This window comes from Primulina eburnea, chromosome 2 (assembly GCF_022965805.1).
Source record: "Primulina eburnea isolate SZY01 chromosome 2, ASM2296580v1, whole genome shotgun sequence".
Classification (NCBI taxonomy): Eukaryota; Viridiplantae; Streptophyta; class Magnoliopsida; order Lamiales; family Gesneriaceae; genus Primulina; species Primulina eburnea.
This window is the reverse complement of record NC_133102.1, coordinates 39,019,137-39,041,102: the sequence shown is the minus strand read 5'-3', so window position 1 is coordinate 39,041,102 and position 21,966 is coordinate 39,019,137. Positions and strand designations below refer to the sequence as shown.

General features: G+C 35.2%; 2 protein-coding genes across 4 annotated transcripts; both read right to left on the bottom strand.

The window, feature by feature from the left end:
- Positions 1-11,273: 11,273 nt before the first annotated feature.
- Positions 11,274-13,372, bottom strand: LOC140824685 (large ribosomal subunit protein uL18-like). 3 transcript variants are annotated; one of them, XR_012116444.1, is made up of 5 exons: positions 12,780-13,372; positions 12,564-12,680; positions 12,108-12,240; positions 11,830-12,002; positions 11,274-11,638 (listed from the first exon to the last, which is right to left on the bottom strand). XR_012116444.1 is itself a non-coding variant. In XM_073186232.1 (4 exons), exons 1-4 carry the CDS (start codon positions 12,807-12,809, stop codon positions 11,545-11,547), a joined length of 318 nt encoding a protein of 105 aa, XP_073042333.1. In that variant the 5' UTR covers positions 12,810-12,855; the 3' UTR covers positions 11,274-11,544. The 3 variants fall into 3 exon arrangements, 1 of the variants encoding a protein (XP_073042333.1); XR_012116443.1 differs by lacking the exon at positions 12,108-12,240 and having other exon boundaries at positions 12,780-12,919; XM_073186232.1 differs by lacking the exon at positions 12,108-12,240 and having other exon boundaries at positions 11,926-12,002; positions 12,780-12,855.
- A 3,794-nt stretch (positions 13,373-17,166) lies between these two features.
- LOC140823126 (peroxisomal membrane protein 13) lies at positions 17,167-20,082 on the bottom strand. The gene is made up of 5 exons (XM_073184296.1): positions 19,938-20,082; positions 19,006-19,236; positions 18,177-18,481; positions 17,743-17,835; positions 17,167-17,650 (listed from the first exon to the last, which is right to left on the bottom strand). The coding sequence occupies exons 1-5, from the start codon at positions 19,954-19,956 to the stop codon at positions 17,438-17,440; spliced, it is 861 nt and encodes a 286-aa protein (XP_073040397.1). The 5' UTR covers positions 19,957-20,082; the 3' UTR covers positions 17,167-17,437.
- Between the last annotated feature and the right edge of the window lie 1,884 nt (positions 20,083-21,966).

The following is a 21,966-nucleotide window of genomic DNA, read 5'->3' as shown; positions in this document are numbered from 1 at the left end:
AAACGATAAACGCGTTGTTTTATGGTTTTTTTCCTTGAAAAATGATTATTATTGTTATGCAATTTTCTTATACTGTAATTGTTTTTGTTACTAGAAATTGCAATGTTTATGTTTTAAAATATTGAGTTGCAATGTCTATGTATAATTTTTCGTAAACGATAAACGCGTTGTTTTATGGTTTTTTTCCTTGAAAAATGATTATTATTGTTATGCAATTTTCTTATACTGTAATTGTTTTTGTTACTAGAAATTAATGCATCATTAATGACAATTTACTTTATTTTATTTCGCATTATATATTTGTTGATCAATATTACTTTCTTTTTTTCTCTCTATGTCCAATTAATCTAAAGTCGAAAATATATCTATTATATTATATATTATAATGAGAAATGTAACAAAAACCCCACGTCAAAAGTGTATTTTTTGAAATGGCCGCATCTTAATTTACTAAATATTATGTAATATAGTCTTTTATAATATAATAATCTTAAAATGTGTTTCCTTATTATTTCCCATGTCAAAAAAATACTATGATTTAGTGAAAAAAGATTCAGTTTTCAAAGTAATAGAAATAAAATTATTTCATTATGCATTAATAATAGTAATAAATTTATATGAAGGATTTCAAATACACGTCTCAAATTCATTGTATCTATTTATTTCAATTGAGAAACAAGGATTTAAATTCTTTTTTTTATTGTCCATGCCAAGTTTTTGTTCACCAAAATTTTGATAAGATAGTCTCACAAGTCAATTTTGTGAGATGAATTTTCAATCCCACCCGACATGTGAAAATATATTATTTTTATGTAAAAATTATTACTTTTCACTGAAGTTATACATGTATCAAATCAACTCGTCTCATATATATATATATATATATATATATATATATATATATATATATATATATATATATATATATATATATATATATATATATATATATATATATATATATATATATATATATATTCCTTTTGTCCAAACACAGCAGAATATTACTTAAGAGATAGCATGAAATTTCCAAAATACTTTGGAAATAAAAAAAAAAATGGCTCGTGATTGCAATTTCTGCGCCTATCCGAAACTAATCTTAATTAATACAATTTTCTTATTGATTTTTTTTTATGAATATCATTTTTCATTCAACTCTTCGGTATTTTAGACCTGTGTCCCTATTCTCTATTGTTATTTCTATTATATATATAATATTTACAATATTACACACTGACTTTCCTATTTTTAATAATCACAATATTGTTTATTCATACCATTCCATCCACCTAACCAAATGCACCCTCGTGTTTTCTTATATATATAGTTTTGATATGTTGTACATCAACTGTATTCGTCTTTGTGTCCAACAATGAGGTGACACTTATATATTTGATGTGGTAAAACATATAAAAATTGTACATCCAATATGCGAGTGTCACCTTATCAGTATCTTGACATGATTGATTAACAGCATAACAAAACTATATATTAATAGACACTTCATGAGTACTGCATCACTGCATGATGTTCATACGAACATTATTGAAGCATTTAATGCATTCCACAAAACGATAATGTGAACATCTTGCAACGTCCACCAACAGACGTTCATAATATCAAGACTCATATAATAATATTAATAATAATAATAATAATAATAATAATAATAATAAAGAGATGAAATATATATAGATGAGATTATGCCGGAGAAGACAAATTATAAACCTAACAAAACCCTAAAAGTAGGAAAATGTAAGAGTGATGACTGAAACTTTCCTGTTTTCATAATATTTATACCAACTTGCATAGCAATTTGCAATAAATATAGAAAGAAACGTTGCACATACATAGGTAATATTTGTAGGAAAATACAGTCCTAGACTTCTGTTTGCTTGGTAATAATGGTAATAAGAAAAATGACATGTCGAATTAGAGACCATAATAATAAGAAACTAATTAATCTACTGCTATACTATTTGCTTTTTTAGGATTGGACATTATCCCAATATTATATTGCTTAGTATGGTTAATCGTATTGATCAATCATACTACATAAATTAATATTTCCATACATCGATATCAATCATACCATATAAATTATCTGTTTCGATCTTTTTTTAATTACTCATATAATATACATCAATATCTTTCGATCATCCTGATCAGTCGTACATCAAATTAAACATAAACAGAACAAGATTAAGCTCCAGTTGTTGCTACACAATGAAACTAACAAAATTTCCTCTAGATATGAAATCCCATCACCCCCCAAAGTTTGGAATAACTCATCTCAACTAAGGTAATAAATTTCTAATTCAGATTCTCACTTTTCTGACCTTATTTTTCTTTCTCTATACTATCTGTGTAATACTTTAAAGCATGAATCCCTTTTACTAATTTCAGTGGTTATGTTTTATCTACTCCCAAATAAATCTTTATTTAATATTAGACATTGAAGAAAAACTATATTATGTAAAATTCACTAGCAGTACTCTTCAACCAAAAAAATATTATAAACCAATAATTTTTATAAAAGAAATCTTGTAACAAATGATTTCTTTGGTTGTTATTTGTCTAAATATTTTACGCAAAAATCGCTTAACAAAAAAGTTTTATTGTATATGCACATATCGTCGTATCGATGATGGTACACTTTAAATTTAAAATCTCAAACCGTTTGTGAGAACCTGAAATTCCAGCAGTAGCAACAGCTAGGAAATTGCAGCAGAAGCTGAAAATTCAGCAGAAGTTAATATTTCAGAAGCTGGTACTTTTCCAGCAGATTAGAATCCAGCAGCAGCAGCACTAAACTCCAGCAGACAGTTACCAATTCAGCCATGACTTGTAACTGAAGCATTTAACACGGAATAAAGATTGTTAATGGCAGATTATGGCCATTAATTGGGAGGCTAACAGTCAGAATTTTGACTATATATAACACTCTCAAATCTCTGAATTGGTGTTACACAAATCTGAGATTATCATTTGAATTTCGAGCTAAGGGAGGGTGCTTATTTTCGAGCAGTATAAACCAGTAGCAAGAACGAGCATATTCCAGATTTCTACCGAAACCTTATTGCAAATTACGGTAAGTGGGCTTATGTATAAATATCTTGAAACTCGTTTGATGATTTCGGATTTAAAGCCAAGTACTCTTGATTTCTGATATCTGATTTTGAAGCACTGAAACTTAGTGAACTAATGGTAGGAATATATGTTCTGAACATTACTGATTACTGATTACTGGCCTTACCCCTTAGAGGAGAGAACATATAGGGGACTGATATCAGTTTAGCCATGAAATTCACGAACGTGCTCAGTGCTTATTTGATAAACTTCTGATTTCCGATTACTGAATACCGATTACTGATTTCTGAACACTGAACACTGATTTCTGTTATGAAAATAAGAATTTCTGTATATTTTCGTATTATTGTTCTGTATGAAAATGATTTCGAAAACTGGGAGTTATTCACGCCCCCGCTTACTGAGTGACGACCATATCACTCACCCACCAAAACATCTCAAATAAGAACGGTGAAGAAAGGCTAGAAGAAGAGGAGCAGATCCATTTCTGGGGGTGGTGAAGAAGATTGTTAATTCTCAGTTTTATTTATCTTGTTTTCCGCTGCGTCTGTAAGACATTGTGATGTCTGGTTTTATTTTACATTTCCGCTGTAAAACATTAATTATTCGAGTTTGTATCAGACATTGGAATATTCAGTATTTATGAATAAAAGACTGGTTTCTGAACTTCGTACTTCTGAGGCTTGTTGTTTTCGAATGTGAATTTGAGAGCAACGCGGTGTCAACGAACCCCCGTCCCGTGGCGTGACATTGAAGTGGTATCAGAGCGAAACCGGGTTTCATAATCTGGGGAGGAGGAACTAGATATAATGAGTTCTGAAAATTTCTGAAACTAAGTTCTGAAAAGTTCTGAAAATAAGTTCTGAAAATTTCGGGGATAGACTACTGGAAATAAACTACTGTAATAGACTACTGAAATGAGTAGGGGAAAAAAAATCAAAAGACCGAAACCAGTAGAGGACTGAAAAACAGTAGGATCAGACCAGTAGCCCGAAAACCAGAACCAGCAGAAGGAAACCAGTAGATCTGAATGCAGAAGATTGGGTCAGAAGACTCGGAATGCAGCAGACTGGTTCTAACAGTGCTGGAAAGCAGCAGACTTGACTGCAGAAGTTTCGGAATTGCAGTAAATAGTGAATTCTAGTAGGTGAATGCAGTAGACCTTGCAAATGGCATGGAAGTTGAGGTGTTTTTCGCGCAAACTTCAAACGGCCATAACTTTTGATCCAGGAGAAATTTTTACTATTAAAAGTAGGCGTTGGAAAGCTCTCGACGAGGAGAACCTAACCTAGAACGACTTAACTTTCTAGCACCGCCGACAAAGCCCAAAATCCATCGTTTAGATAGTGATATCATCATTTCCGTGAAATTTTCCAAAATTTTGAAACTTTGAGAAATTTTCATTTCCAATTGGCTTAGTATTATTGCACCAAACTTGGCACCATTCATGTTCTTGATGTCAAGGATTTTTAGTAAAATTATCGCGCAATTCTGACACCGAAACATTTTGAGCTACTTTTTGCTATTGAATGTTTAGACTTACTGATTCTATTCATTCCAGTATTTGTCTATAGCTTGACCTATACTTTTGAGATCAATTCTGAACCTTCACTCTCATGTTTTGGGTGTAGGATATGGCTGACCAGAGTAGCTACATTAAGAGATTAGAGAGGAAGCTAGAAAAACTCAAGGAGAATAACTACTGCCTAGAGTTGGACAAAGATGAGTTAGAGCGTCGAACAGAACACTTGAGAAGTGATGTTCAACGGTATGCTCACTATTTACATGAGGCAGAAGAGAGAAATAGGAAGACTCAAGAAGAGTTTGAAATATCCCAAGAGACTGTGGCGGAATTCATCGAGTTACGTGATACATTAGTGGAGAAGATCCAAATACTCAAGGGTCAAAATCACCAACTCGTGCACCAGCATAATCAGTATAGTGAACAGACTGATGCACAGATTCATGAGTTGCAGAGTACTGTTGAAGTTCTTAGCGACCAGAATGCAGTTCTACATGGGCATATTGAACATCTAGAAGCAGTAATAGCCAACCATGAAGATGAACCCGAGGAGGATCCCGAAGAAGAAGAAGAAGTGGAAGAGGATAATATGGATTTAGAGTTGGGAGAAGTGATAGATTAGAATACCAGTAGTAGTAGTTATAATAACACTTGTCCCACTTGCATTTCTGTTTTCATTTCGAAGTTCAGTTGTAATTGCACTTTCTTGGGAAATCAATAAAAGTTATTTTTATCCATTGGCTTCATATTTAAATTACGAGCAATTACTCAATCATTTTGTTTCCTTTCTTGAGTCCATATTTTGTCATCAACCTTAGAACTTTCGTACTTGTAGGAAATGGACGGAAGACCAGTAAGAAACAATCGCAACCCCCGTTATGGAAACCGCAAAAATCGCAATGCCGACCATAACGATGAGGATGCACAACCGCAGCAGCAGCAACAACAACAACCACCACCAGCGGTTGGACTCAGTCAGGCCGATTTGATGGCTATAGCCACGATTGTGGCAACTACGCTGCAAGGGTTTGTCAACCCAAATGCTAGTCAACCACCACCACCACCTCCAGCTCAGAATGGAACGAAGCAGCACTATGAGGCTCTCCGAAAAGCAAGAGTTCCAAACTTTGATGGAAGTTCCGATCCTGAGGTCGGACAAAATTGGATGAAAGAGGTGGAAAATCATCTTCGACTACTTGAGGTTCCCCAAAGGATCAGAGTAGAGGTGATTACACCATTTCTTGTGGATAAAGCTGCCAAATGGTGGGAAGGAGTCTCACCAGCTAGATAGAGGGGGGACCTATCACTTGGCAAAGGTTCCGGGAGGCATTCCTGAGGCAGTATTTTCCGACAGCAGTTCGAGTGCAAAAGCTGTCAGAATTTGAAAGCTTGGTTCAAGAACCAACCATGACTGTGGTGGAATATTCATCTAAGTTTCACTCATTGGGAACTTACTCCCCAACCATATTGGGAGACGATGCCTTGAAGATGCATCGCTTCAAGAAGGGATTGAACAGCCGTATTCAATCTGTCCTTGCCGTTATCGAGCCCAATAGTTTTGATGAATTGATGGGAGCCGCCATCAGGGCTGAGAATGACATCAAGAGGCGTGAAGGCGAGAACAAACTCAAACGTCCTCAGCCAAGCCAGTACCAATCGTGCCAACAATTCAAGAGGCCTAGGTTTCAAAGCAACCAATTCACCAGTGAACCAGCCAAAGGAACCACTTCTTCTCCATCAAGCAAAGAGGGAGTCAAGTGCCAAAATTGTGGATTCACTCACACTGGTGAATGTCGTAAGAATTCTGGAGCTTGTTTCCGTTGTGGAAAGATGGGCCACCGCATTGCTCAATTCCCTTTTCCAGATCCGAGGAATGGTCCAGCAGGTGGAGCAACTCCAAGCAAGCCTAAGGAGAACAAGCCCAATGCTCGAGTTTATGCTATCACTCAAGAGGAGGCTGACAACTCGAATGATGTAGTAGCCGGTACCATTCTAATCAATAATATACATGCTTATGTGTTGTTTGATTGTGGTGCTACGCATTCATTCATGTCTAAGAGATTTGGCAAGAAGATAGGAGCTAAGCCTGATAACTTAGAAGAACCATATAGAGTAGCAACTCCTGCAAATCGAATTTTAGAAACTCGCACTCTATATCGGGATATTAGTGTTCTCGTAGAAGATCAGAATTTCAAGGCAAACCTTATTCAACTAAACATGGTGGAATTCGACGTAATTCTTGGAATGGATTGGTTAGCCAAGAATCATGCTTTAGTGGATTGTCGTGGAAAGACGGTAACCATCCAAGCTCCACATCAAGAGAAACTTTTATTTCATGGCAAGACAAAAGAACGAAAGACTCTTCTTTCTGCTTCTCAAACTTGGAAAGCCATGAAATGTGGGGAAGAGATTTACCTAGCCATGTTAAGCGAGGTAAAATAAGGAACCACACTTACGCTAGAAGAGATTCCGGTAGTACAAGAATTCCCGGATGTCTTTCCTGACAAACTCTCTGGCGAACTTCCTGACCGTGAGGTGGAATTTGAGATTAATTTAGTGCCCAATGCTGCACCAATTTCAAAAACACCATACCAAATGGCTCCAGCAGAGTTGAAAGAACTCAAAGAGCAACTTCAAGAGTTGTTGGACAAGAAGCAAATCCGACCAAGCGCATCTCCGTGGGGAGCTCATGTCCTATTTGTAAAGAAGAAGGACGAAAGTATGGGGATGTGCGATTACAGAGAGCTGAACAAGATCACGATCAAGAACAAGTATCCGCTTCCAAGGATAGATGACTTGTTTGACCAACTCAAAGGAGCTTCAGTCTTTTGCAAGCTCGACTTAAGGTCAGGCTATCACCAATTGAAGGTCAAATCAGACGATATCTCCAAGACAGCCTTCAGGACAAGGTACGGACACTATGAGTTCACAATGATGCCGTTCGGAATAACAAACGCTCCGGCAGTATTCATGGATCGCATGAACAGAGTGTTCAAGCCATTTCTAGACAAGTTTGTTGTGGTATTCATCGACGGCATTCTAGTATATTCGTCAAGTGAAGAAGACCACAAAGAACATCTTCGTCTCACCCTACAGAAGCTAAGAGAAAAAGAACTATACGCCAAGTTCAAGAAATACGAATTCTGGCTAGAGAGCGTCGCATTCTTGGGACACATAATATCAGTAGCAGAAGTATTTGTGGACCCTAAGAAAGTAGAGGCAATCTCGGATTGGCCTAGACCAAAGAATATGACAGAAATACGAAGCTTCTTGGGATTAGCAGGCTATTATCGAAAATTTATTGAAGGATTCTCTTCAATAGTCGTACCCCTCACCAAGCTCACAGAGAAGAACTCTAAGTTTCAATGGAGTGAAAAATGTGAGCAAAGCTTCGAGACGTTGAAGAAGAAACTTACATCCACACCAGTGCTAGTATTACCTATGGAAGGTAAGGACTACACCGTCTACAGTGATGCATCTAAAGAAGGTTTAGGATGTGTACTCATGCAAGAGGGAATGGTGATTGCATACGCATCAAGGCAGTTGAAGCCGTATGAACAAAATTACCCAACGCATGACCTCGAACTAGCTGCAGTGGTATTCGCACTAAAGATTTGGAGGCATTATCTTTATGGAGCCAAGTGTAAGATTTTCACCGATCACCAAAGTCTCAAATATTTGTTCACTCGAAAGGAACTAAATATGAGACAAAGACGGTGGACTGAACTCATAAAGAATTACGACTTGACGATAAGCTACCATCCAGGCAAAGCCAACAAGGTAGCAGATGCTTTAAGTCGAAAGAATATGAGTAAGGTAATCTTGACATCACTTTCAGCACAACCATGTCTTCGAGAGACAATCAAGATAAGTCAAGATAAAGATTCCGCCTTAGTGAAGCTGAAAGAGTGAGCTAAAGAAGGGAAATCACTAAAATTCGAGACAGATAACAAAGGAATCTTATGGATGAAAGGAAGATTGTGCGTACCAGACATTGATGACCTTCGACAAGAAGTAATGTCTGAAGCACATAAGTCAAAATTTTCGGTATATCCTGGCAGTACCAAGATGTACAGAGATTTGAAGAAAAATTTCTGGTGGAATGGAATGAAGAAAGACGTGGCAGTGATTGTTTCTAAATGTCACGTGTGCCAACAAGTCAAAGCAGAGCACCAGAGACCTGGTGGACTTCTTCAACCATTAGAAATCCCGGAATGGAAATGGGAACATATTTCCATGGATTTTGTAGTCGGGTTACCCAAGTCGAGACAAAGTCATGATGGAATATGGGTAATCGTAGATAGACTCACAAAATCTGCGCATTTCTTACTCGTACGCATGAATTATAATTTGGACAAGCTAGCCGTATTGTACATGAAGGAGATAGTACGATTGCATGGAGTTCCAGCCAGCATACTATCCGACAGAGATCCTATATTTACGTCCCGTTTTTGGAAGAGCCTTCAACAAGCTATGGGGACTAAAGTTACGCTTAGTACGGCCTACCATCCGCAGACTAATGGCCAAATTGAGAGGACAATACAAACTCTAGAAGATATGCTGAGAGCATGTGCCTTGGACTTCAGTGGTAATTGGAGCGAACATCTGCCCTTAATCGAATTCGCATACAATAATAGTTACCACAGCAGTATTGAAATGGCACCATACGAAGCTTTGTATGGACAAAAATGTCGATCACCACTATATTGGGATGAATTCGGGGAAAAAGCCATCGTGGGACCCGAACTGATCAAATAAACAGTGGATAAAGTCGCTTTGATCAAGGAGAGATTAAAAGCTGCACAAGATCGACAGAAAAGCTGGGCTGATCAGAAAAGACGACCCGTGGAATTTGAAGTTGGAGAAAAGGCATATGTAAAAGTGTCACCCATGAAGGGTGTAATCCGATTCAATAAGGCTGGGAAACTGAATCCCAGATACGTCTGACCCTTTGAAATTCTCGAGAAAGTGGGAACACTTGCTTATAAATTAGCACTTCCACCCGAAATGTCAAGAATTCACAATGTATTCCACGTTTCGCAGCTGAGGAAATATATTTCCGATCCTAGGAATATTCTGGAAACTGGACCACTTTTGGTTGAGGGCAATCTAAATGAAGAGCTGAAATATGAATAAATTCCGATTCGAATTGTGGATAGCAAAGACCAAGTACTGAGGCGACGAACTATTCCGTATGTCAAAGTATAATGGTCCAATCACACCGAAAGAGAAGCTACTTGGGAGTTGGAAGGAAAGATGCGAGAACAATACCCTTATCTCTTTGAAGATCATGCTTAGCCAAGTTTCGGAGACGAAACTTCTCATAAGGAGGGAGGGATGTGAGAACCTGAAATTCCAGCAGTAGCAACAGCTAGAAAATTGCAGCAGAAGCTGAAAATTCAGCAGAAGTTAATATTTCAGAAGCTGGTACTTTTCCAGCAGATTAGAATCCAGCAGCAGCAGCACTAAACTCCAGCAGACAGTTACCAATTCAGCCATGACTTGTAACTGAAGCATTTAACACGGAATAAAGATTGTTAATGGCAGATTATGGCCATTAATTGGGAGGCTAACAGTCAGAATTTTGCCTATATATAACACTCTCAAATCTCTGAATTGGTGTTACACAAATCTGAGATTATCATTTGAATTTCGAGCTAAGGGAGGGTGCTTATTTTCGAGCAGTAGAAACCAGTAGCAAGAACGAGCATATTCCAGATTTCTACCGAAACCTTATTGCAAATTACGGTAAGTGGGCTTATGTATAATTATCTTGAAACTCGTTTGATGATTTCGGATTTAAAGCCAAGTACTCTTGATTTCTGATATCTGATTTTGAAGCACTGAAACTTAGTGAACTAATGGTAGGAATATATATTCTGATGATTACTGATTACTGATTACTGGCCTCACCCCTTAGACGAGAGAACATATAGGGGACTGATATCAGTTTAGCCATGAAATTCACGAACGTGCTCAGTGCTTATTTGATAAACTTCTGATTTCCGATTAGTGAATACCGATTACTGATTTCTGAACACTGAACACTGATTTCTGTTATGAAAATAAGAATTTCTGTATATTTTCGTATTACTGTTCTGTATGAAAATGATTTCGAAAACTGGGAGTTATTCCCGCCCCCGCTTACTGAGTGACGACCATATCACTCACCCACCAAAACATCTCAGATAAGAACGATGAAGAAAGGCTAGAAGAAGAGGAGCAGATCCAGTTCTGGGGCTGGTGAAGAAGATTGTTAATTCTCAGTTTTATTTATGTTGTTTTCCGCTGCGTTTGTAAGACATTGTGATGTCTGGTTTGTTTTACATTTTCGCTGTAAAACATTAATTATTCGAGTTTGTATCAGACATTGGAATATTCAGTATTTATGAATAAAAGACTGGTTTCTGAATTTCGTACTTCTGAGGCTTGTTGTTTTCCAATGTGAATTTGAGAGCAACGCCGGTGTCAACCAACCCCCGTCCCGGTGCGTGACACCATTACTAAGTTTAAAATGTTGGCATGGTTAACTATATTACTATGAGATACATTTGAAACTCATGATAAAAACACAATCATCGAAAAGCTTTCCTAGCCAAAACCCCCCACCCACCCCCATTTCAAGAAACTGAGCTTTGCGAGTAAGTTCATTATACCTAAACTCTCTTCAAAGAAAATCTGGAGAATACAAAAGATATTAGATTTTGGACAAAGGTGTACCAGAAAAAACTTTGTATGAAAGAATCTAAAACAAAGGAATAATCTCCGATTCATAAAACAAAAATGACGTTCTTCTAGAATCTGACTCAGGAAAAATAAATTTATATGTTCTGCATGGGTATTATGTCGAGTTAAAAGAGGAGGGTTCCATGAGAGCAAAATTTCGACAGCTTTAGGATTGATTACTTATCATGGCGCGCGTTTACTCATCATCATCCTCGTTCTCGTAACTTCCAGCAACAACTAACTTCAGAGAATTTAGCCCCTCTATCAACTTTGCCTTCAGTTAATTTCTTAAGATTGTACCTGCGAGAAGACAGAAGCGTAACATAGAAATTAGAGATGAGGAGACAAGATCTAGCTAAAGGATACATTAAATAGAAATAATATTCGTGTAATTTATTCTTCAACCGGAGATTAACTCTCAATGTACCATATATCACATCTAAAGGCTTATGTTACAGATAGAATGTTTCTTAGGAACCAACTCCACATACAGATAATATATACCAAGTCCAAAAATAACTCTGCATGGACCTTCTTGTATATCTACTCCATGTTCTCTACCTCAATACGTACCCTTTTTCGTGTACTCACTAAACTGAGAATGGTACTTCTCAGGCTCATCTTCCATCAAATTATGCGAAGACAGGTTCAACAGATTAGCACGCTGCAGCGAAAAATAGTTCAGAAACCTTAGAGAAACCTTCGCCTAGCAACCAAGTTCAACAAATGATTATCGACATGCCAAAAGAATGTGGTTGCTAAAACTCACACTCATGTAAGCAGCTACATGGCTGCCATATATGTACTTCCAATGAACTTCAAGGTCCAGGTGTTTGTTATCCTTAGTAAATTCAGCAAACCTCTTATCACTATGGGAAATGTCAAGCCCACCATCGAAAGCTCTGATACAAAATATACATGTAACTGCTGATATTCTAGAGGTGAATAATCAAAAACAAACAAAATCTTCTTCTTTCACTTTTGTGACATATGTTTAACCCAATCATATTACAGTAACATAGGTATTGAAATATAATTCTAGAGTTCTAGTGAAGCATAATTACTCAAATTTGTCCAAAAGAATTTTTCCTTAGATCATCCCAACTAGTCATTTATCATGTTCGGTAAAACAAGGTCTGTATGATAAAATGTGACAACATGTAGATTGCCACTGGTACAATTTAGTAAAGCACGTACCATCCGTACTCGAGAGAAGGAATAATACCTTGAGGGCACCAAAAACACGGTTTCCAGTGGTGGTTCCTATGAGGCCAACATCAAGGAGTGCGCGGAAAGGCCTCCTGCTTTCAGCTGGTTCAACAGAGCAATCATCTCCCGTAGCCTGAAAATAATTTAGGTAGAATCTGAACCAAAAACCTTTTGAAAGTTATTTATATCACATTGCTCAAATATTCAAGCGCAGGAGAAATACACTAATTACCTCAACATTTTCTTCAAACTCTTCATCCATTTCAAGCTGTTTAAGAACTCGAGGAGCGAACAGAAGACCGGTGCAATATAAGCTAGTTCAAACAACTATTTATCAGACACATTTTAGTAGGTGGGACAGAAAATAAAGAATCTGAGAATATATTGCAATGACCATACCAGCCGCATAATTGGTGAGGCCAACTTCAACGTCATGACGAGACAGCTCACGAGCAAAAGCAAAAGCAAGGGCCATATCACCAGTGATGCTAGCAGATGCAACTTGTGCGATTACGTCTTTATTTGTCTAAGAATTAAGTTAAGTACACTCCAATAAATCGCATGATCCTGATTCTCAAGTGCTAACGTAGCACTATCTTCAAAGATACCACTCATCACACACTGAAGTTTAATATACACGTAGGGAATCAGAGATATTGAAGGTTCACAAAGATTTTCAACCAGCAGTTCACCCTCGACTGCCACTTCACAATTCACATCAAAAAAACAATGTACAGCTGAAAAAGCTAAAATGAGGAATGTCACCCATGATTAAGAACATTAAAACCAATATTCATTTCTATAAGACGTAATTGTTAACATTCAATGGATGAAACTTTGCATGTAAAACCCAAAGGATTTGCGCAATCTTTGGGTAACTATCTCATTGTAAGAGGTAAGATTTGCAAGATTATCTAAGTTGAGTGGATAATTTTATCGTGTACAATATTTTGAGCTCGAGATTTAAGATATTATAGTGTGTATATTTTCAAACTGATTAACAGATAAAGATCTAAGATTTGAGATGATTTTGAGATAGCAAGATAAAGATCTAAGATTTGATATAGATAAGATATAATAATCTATCTTAAATTCAAGATTTAATTTAAAGTTTAAACGAGGAGATAATACTCGATCAGGATAGCAGACATCTCCTGTAAATAGGAGAAGCCCCCATTCAGATTTTACGCCTCATTTACACTAAAATTTTCGAGTTTTCCTCTCAAATTTTCGAAATTTCTCTCCCAAAATTCTGCACGAGTCCAAAATTCTGTTCATGTTCATAAATTCATTTCTCTCGCTCGGGTAGTCTGAATCCGATCTCCACCGTTCATAATATGCTATAATATGTTTCGAATAACATATCCAAATTTCGGCCAATTCCAACGGTTAGTTTTTTTTATAGCATTCGCAAAAAAACTGCTCTGATTCTATGCGGGAAACCGCATACCTACGGTCTTTTCGTACATAAACAGGATAAAATGACTCCAAACCCGATCTCCACCGTTCATAATGTATTTGACGAATGTTTGAACGTACTATCAAATTTTGAGCCCGATCCAACGGTTCAATAAGGTACAATGAAATTTTCAAGACGGCTGATTTTTCGTGCGATGTGCTGCTGCGTTTTCGAAGTGTTGGTTGGATGATTCTTCTATGATTTTCGAATTCTTCATGTTTTGTTCCAGATCTAAGGTAAGTGGACTTGTTTTAATTGTGTAAATTTCGGTTATGCATTTCGTGTGGTTTAAAATTTGATCGAGTGCAAATTCATCTACCCCTTTCTGATTACGATTTTTGGCATGAGTAAATGTTTTGATACTGTGAGAATTCAACTCGATATGGCTGGGAATCCCAACCATGACGTACCCTTACGCGGTGGGGGACATAACCGCTATACGGCCTCGCCCCCTTAGAAGAGTAAAAATTAGGGACTGATATCAGTAAACCATTGAAATTAGATGAATCTCAGTGTCTGGTTAATGATGTGCACGTGGTAGGAGTCATGTTATGAAAGGTGTGTGTTTCGAATTTTTATGCATTTTGTTATGATGTGCTTGAACGGCCCCACTAGCTGAGTATTTCCCAAAATACTCACCTCTTACTCTATCATCTCCAGATAAATCAAAAGAAGAAACAGATAAAAAAGAGTAGACACCAGTTTTTGGACTAATAGTGGACGCGTGAAGAATTTTAATTAAGAATAGGTTCTTGTGAGTTTTTAATTCAAGTTATAAACACTTCCGCGGATTTTTATCGTTTTCAGAGTTATTGTTGTAAAGACGATTTCATTTTTATGGCATTTATGATATAAACTGGTTTTGGTTTATAATGTATTACAAGGCTTGTTGTTTAGCAGTTATGTGATTGTTGAATAACGTCGATGTCGATTAACCCCTGTCTCTGGGGCGTGACATTGCAGATCAAGGATAAAAGAAGTCTGAAAAAGTAACATCGAGAGCAGTATCAGAATAACAAATATATATGATTAAAATACATTATGAAAATCTTTCATCGTATTTTCAACAGAAAAACATGCTGCTAGAAGAAAAGGCTTGTCACCACTAAAAATATGCACGTCAATGTTTTGTCAATTGGCTTACGGAGTCTCAATCGACGATCTTGATGAGTACCTATGTATGAGTGAATCAAATGTCATCAAGTGTCTTTTCAAGTTATGCAGATATGTAATTAAACTTTTTGATGATCGATACTTGAGAAGACCGAATGCTGATGATGTTCAGAATCTTCTTAAATTGCATGATGAGAGACACATCTTCCCTAGAATGTTGGGGAGCCTTGATTTGCACTTGGAATGGAAAAATGACCCAGTCGTTTAGAAAACCAATTTACAAGAGGTCATGGATCACCAACAATCGTGCTTGAAGCGGTCGTGTCTCGAGACTTTTGGATGTGGAATGTATTCTTTGGTGTCGTCGGTTCACATAATGATATTAACGTATTGTACGAATATCTCATATTCAATAATATCTTGCAAGAAAATACCGTGGAGATTAATTTCACGTTCAACGACAGTCAATATACGAAGAGGTATTATCTAAAATATAGCATATATCTAGCATGGTCTATTTTTGTAAAGGCTTTTCCTTGCCCGGAGGATCCCAAGTGGAGGTTGTTTAAGGAAATATAAGAGACTACAGGAAAAGATGTCAAACAGGCATTTGGGGTGCTCTAAGCTCAACGAGAAATTGTTAGAGGTTCAGTTCGTTATTAGTACAGTAAAAGTTAAAATATATTATGTTAACATACATTATTTTTCACAACATGATTGTTGAAGATGAAAGAAGTCATGTGACAAATTGGTATAGTAATTAAGGTGACGAACCCGCACAACCCGTCCAAGTCTCAAACCAAAGATTTCATGATTATCTCGGGACAAATTCTGAACTATGTGACAGTAAGCGTCGACTTACTTGAGCATATTTAGGCACAATACGATCCTTGATTAGTATTTTACATATTTATAACGTTTATTTTATATATTGTTTTTGAAGTTTATGCAAGTGTGATTTTATATATGTTGTACTCATTCTTTTCGAATTTTACATATTTATAACGTTTATTTTATATATTGTTTTCTAAGTTTATGCAATCGTATTCATTCTTTTCAAATTTATAATAATATTTTAAATTTATTTAATTTATAAGAATATTTTAATTTTAAATAAATTACATTCATAAAATAAGATGAAATAATTTTAAGCAGTAAGTATATTTAAAAATATTATTATTTTTTTAAAAATAATAATTAAAATGATGTAACTAAAATTTAAAAATGTATTTATTTAATGTAAAATAAGAGTAAATAAACAATGAAACTCATAAATAATGAGTGATGATGTTCAAATGAATATGAAAGAATGAATGTGTTAATACAATGCGTGCGACATATGGATCTCACGCTTTTTTATGAGGTGATTAGTATCATAACACTAAATTATACAATTCATTTGTCAAAATATCATAACTACTAATGTATTTTAATGTTAAAATAATATATATATATATATATATATATATATATATATATATATATATGTATATATGTATCATACAGAAAGACTCTATAATATATATGGACTATGGAGTTGTGATGTAATTTCAGATTTACCTAAAATTCCTTTCATTTTATCAAACTAACTATATGATATTTTTTTATTACAGCAAAATTTTTCTTTATATTTTATTTTATCTCTGGCTATTACAATTTCAAAAATTTTAACTTTTATATTATTTTTAAAAAATATATTTTATTCTTTATTTTTTTTTTCGAAAAAGTAACAAAACATACACAATCAGCCAGTACATATTATATACACACACGGTCTATGTGCAGGAACCACTGATTACATATAAAATATTCTTATGTAAAAGCGCAACACATGTACGACACTAAAATTCTCTTGATATTCCAAAATTCTGAAGAAATATAATGTATTAGTTTCCCCATGATATTTTCGTTTGGGTAGAAATTAACAAACACAAAATTTACATAATTTCACTTCTACTAAGTACATTATTGTTTGTTTGGCTGTAAAAAGTTTACAAAATACTTCAACGATTATACACGTATGTTAAAACTAAAGAGAAACTTGAGATAGAAACCATAGCACTGGATATCCTTCCGCATTTGCGTTCAGCATAAAGTACAACTATTGGTATTTCCAGACAAAGAAAACTTCTCATTTTTCGTCTTCTTTTAAAAGGATAGGGTGGTGAAAGGAATCATTTATTACAAGGCACACAACAAATTCGGTTATCGTTAAATGTTCCGTCCAAGCAATCGTATTGTCTTCCGTTTCTACTTCGATCTCGCAGTGCAAACTCGAAACAGCTCATCAGATACTCTTGAATACGGTGAAAACTCGTTCATTTGGTATCATTGCCCCAAACGCTATCCCACGCACCGCTTGGAGCAGCCTTGGGTCCTTCGATGTAGTTTTGTTGTCCTTGGTTATTTCGTGGTCCAGGAAGGCCATTGGGGCCAGGGGGTTTGATTTTATTTGTTTTTGCTCGAATGCCCAATATTCTTAGCACAAATCTGGCAAGCTCCCCATATAACATTCCGGAGCGATCAAAGAGCTGCAAGGAGGAAAAAAGCACATAATATAGACGGGTAAATATAAGCAAAAGAGATATACACAACCTTAACTAGCATATGTAAGAACTGATACCTGAAGAAGGGCAGTCATGAACAAATGAAATGCCTGGGTATTTTGGTCAATCAAGATTGCGATCCGACCAAAGAAACCTACAACACCTTGCATCTGCAATTGTCACAATCAGGTTAATAAGATCTAGTTGCGGCCACAAGATGACAGCGCGAATAAAAATAGCAACGAAGCTTGGAGAATGTTGTCCCACTGCATAATCTGAAGCATGTTAATTGTTATGCTTCTCCCTTGTAAATTATTTTGTTTCTTTCTGTGTTTACTCTTTTTAACATGTTTTTGAGTTGGGGAGGTCTATCAATCGCAAAGACAAAGCAGAGAATGAAACATTATTGCAAACTAGACATCGACCAGGTCAACATTCTTTAAGATATGGACAGCCAATGATACAGAGAACAGTAGGACGAATAAATATTGAGAAACAAATTTTATCTTACCACACGCATCAAGGAAACCCAGAAACTTGGAGGAGAAGAGGGAGGCCCGTATGGGTTGTTTGGATCCTGGTCACCATAAGGGCCCCCATTGCCCATTCCATAACCTCCCATCTGACCTCCAAAACCACTATTATACATACCACCCCCACCATACATTCCACCTCCATAAAGTCCACCATAACCTCCTCTATACATGTTGTTCCCATATAATCCACCACCACCACCATATGACCCCCCATATAATCCACCACCGCCATATGTTCCAGAACCATATCCAGAATTATAATTTAAACCTGAACCATAACCTGAATGAGCGAAGGGGTAAATTCATATCAGAGATTGAAAAGGGTTTTGAGAACAATTACATATATGCAAGCATACTTTGATAAAACTTAAAAGCAACACTATTATTTTAATCGACAAACTCTATGACCAGGTATTCACATTTCCAGCAAGCATTAATAGTTATGGTGAAAAATTACTTGATTTCAAGGTATTCACATAAAATATATCAAATTATGTATAAACAAACATGATGACAGGAAAATAGCTTAGAAGTCACTCTCTATAAGTATCACAAAGCTGTCACTGCATAATTCTCAGCAATAGAATACTTCAAGTTGCAATTATTCTACTTTGTAAGATTCTAAATATCTATAAGTGCTTATCTTTTGTTGTACCCTTTGTACAATTTATGGACAAAGAGGTACGAAATTGACAATGCCATAAATCGGAACAAACTAAACGTGAATTGACAAAGACCGGATAACCTCAAGAGTTATAAAAAAAATCAAAAAAAAGAACTAAATCTGAAAATTACAAACTTTACCTCCATAGGTGCTGCCATATGTCTGTTGTTCCCAAGGCCTCGTAGGTACAGGCCTTCCAATAGTATTGTTAACTATTGTATTCCCATCAGCTGTCGAAACAACTTCACCAGGTTGTGCAATTCCAGATGCCTCTACAATGTCACTCGTGCTACCACCGGATGCTGGTTTAAAAGGCGTGGGCCCAGAAGCAGAGCCAACTCTTTCCCATGGTTTTGGGGGAGAGCCATTCCCTGCAGATGGAAGTAGTCAACATGGACACGGTCAAATGAGAGAATACTGATGAAAGAAAGACAATGAAAACCATGACATACAAGCTGAAACAGAATTAATTGGCAGGAAGTGTCTGCTGACTCCTATTCTATATTTATCGGAACTCTGCTGGTATCCAAATGTTATTCCATATTCGAAACTACATCACTCTTCCCCGATTCTGGCATTCATTGGATTTACTTAATCTGAGACTAACAAAACTTTGTTTTTTTCTCGTCCGACCGTAATTCAATGTTTTAATGAAATTAAAATATCGTTCTCAATATTTTGAAGCGAAGAACTACATAGATAATTAATGATAATAAATATAAAAAAACAACAATTTAATTGGTAAATGTTCGACTAAGCCAAACTATTTATGAAAATTGGTTTAAATAACGAAACATATACGAATTCAAAATCTTGGAAACACGCAGCTTTTACGATTTCACATATAACATGTCCGAAACATCAAAACACCGGACGAATTTCGACCAAACAATTCAGATTCAAACGAAAAAGTGATAATCTAACTGGATGAACAAAACAATCAACGACCCACTACATGTTCCCCAAATCAACGAACACAAGAAAACCCTGATCAAACAACGAAAAACAAGAGATCCACAATTTAAAAAATCCAAATACATCCGGTACATGAGATCTATTCAGCCATACAAACCTGACGCTCGATTCTCCATATCAAGAACTGAGACGGGGGAGGAAGAGAAATTTCGCGGTGTGGTTTATCTAGAGATGTTCGTGTTTTTCTTGCAAGAGTCCGAGCAAATTCGGTGCATCTTCTAGTGAGTGAGTTGACGATTTTGCCCACTCCGGATCGATTATCACGACTTTTAATTTTTTATTTTTTAATATATTATTGACGTCACGGGAGTGGCCGGCCATTTGAGTGGGCCCCCGAGCCCACACCACGTTTGGATCTATTTGTGGTGAAATATCCACCGTACCTTTATCTTTAGATGCGTGCCTCCAACTTTGACTCATCTTATCTAATAATTCAATAACTTATATTATTCATTCAAAAAAAACCTTACATCATTAGTATTATAAATTTGGATTTATAATTTTTTTTCCCATCTTTTTATCTAAAGGTGACAATTCGAGTGGATCGAATCGAGTTGATACATAATATTATCCAAAAAAGTTCAACCAGGACCCGTCTTGAAACTCAGAACATAAGCTCAACCTAAGTTAACTCGATCAATCCAACTCGATCCGACTTTTTTTAATTTTTTTTAAAAGAAATTAAATAAATTTTTAAAATAATAATATTTTAATTTAAACATATAATTAAAAAATCTCTCGTTTATGATTTAAATTTGAATAAATAAATTATAAAAAATTATATTATATTTATTAAATCAAATAAACAATTATTTAAATAATAAAAAATATACAAAATAACTATTAAATTATGAACATTTATGATTAAATATATAATAAATATTTATTCAAACAAAAAATATATACAAAATATTTATTAATTATATATATTATAAAAAAAATAAAAAAAATTCGGGTTAACCCTACCCGAACACAATTTTTTTAGGTTAAACATCGTTTCCAATCCGATCGGACCCCAAACTCGAAAACCTCAAAGTAAAATTTGATTTTTTTTTGGGTGGTTGAATTGTATCATTTTGACACCCTCACATATATTAATTAAATAAAATAAAAATATTTCTCTCAAATCTAAATATAATTGGATATTTGGATGTTCTTCAATTTCATATCCTATATCTGCAAAGGCAGCGGCTATATTTGCAGTCGGCTATGTATCAGCATTAAATTATGGTATAATTAGAGACAGTACACCTTTTAAAATGGTATGGAAAACTGACTGACTTGTTGAAATATTATTTAAAATGTGAAAAATATTTGTGTTGAAAATGTGAATGTTGAATGTTGAAAAATAGGTGTTGAATATTGAAAATTAGTGTGTGATGATGTAGGTAATGATGTATTTTATTTTTGGATTATGTGTAAAGATTTCCTATAAATAGATCTCTCATTTGTGAAGAAAATCACAATTGAGTAGAGAGAAAAATATTATAAAGTGTGTAGTTTGGTAAATTTTGAGTGTTTGAGATTTTTACTTTTTACCATAAATTTTTACTTTTTCACAACACGTTATCAACACGAAGCTCTAAAAGTCCTACATACTATTCCAAGCTCCAAACAGAAGAAAAAGGTAACAAAAGTAATTATATTTATTTTACTGTTATTTGTTTATTGTGTATTTATTTAATATACAATATAATGTTATTATTAGAAATAATAAAAATAAATTTTTCATAAACTTGTTATAAATCCTGGGAGGATGTTAAGACGACATCCCACACTCCCGGCAAGGGATACGACAAGTATAAAAGCCTATAAGGTTTTTAAACAAAATAAATTATGACAGTCGTTATAATATTATGATATGATATATATATATAATTATTTAAACATGTCTAATATTATATATACCATATTATTACCATAAAATTATACAAATACATACATTTATTCTTTTATTCACCAACGGTCATAAACGGTAACAAAACGGCTAGTTTTTGCCCTATAAATATGATCTCTCAAACTCATTCAATCACCCCAACTTTCTCTTCTTCTCTAAAAATTATTCATCATCAAATTTTTCGAAGAAAAAAGAAGATGGCTTTCTCAAGGATATTTTTAATTATTTT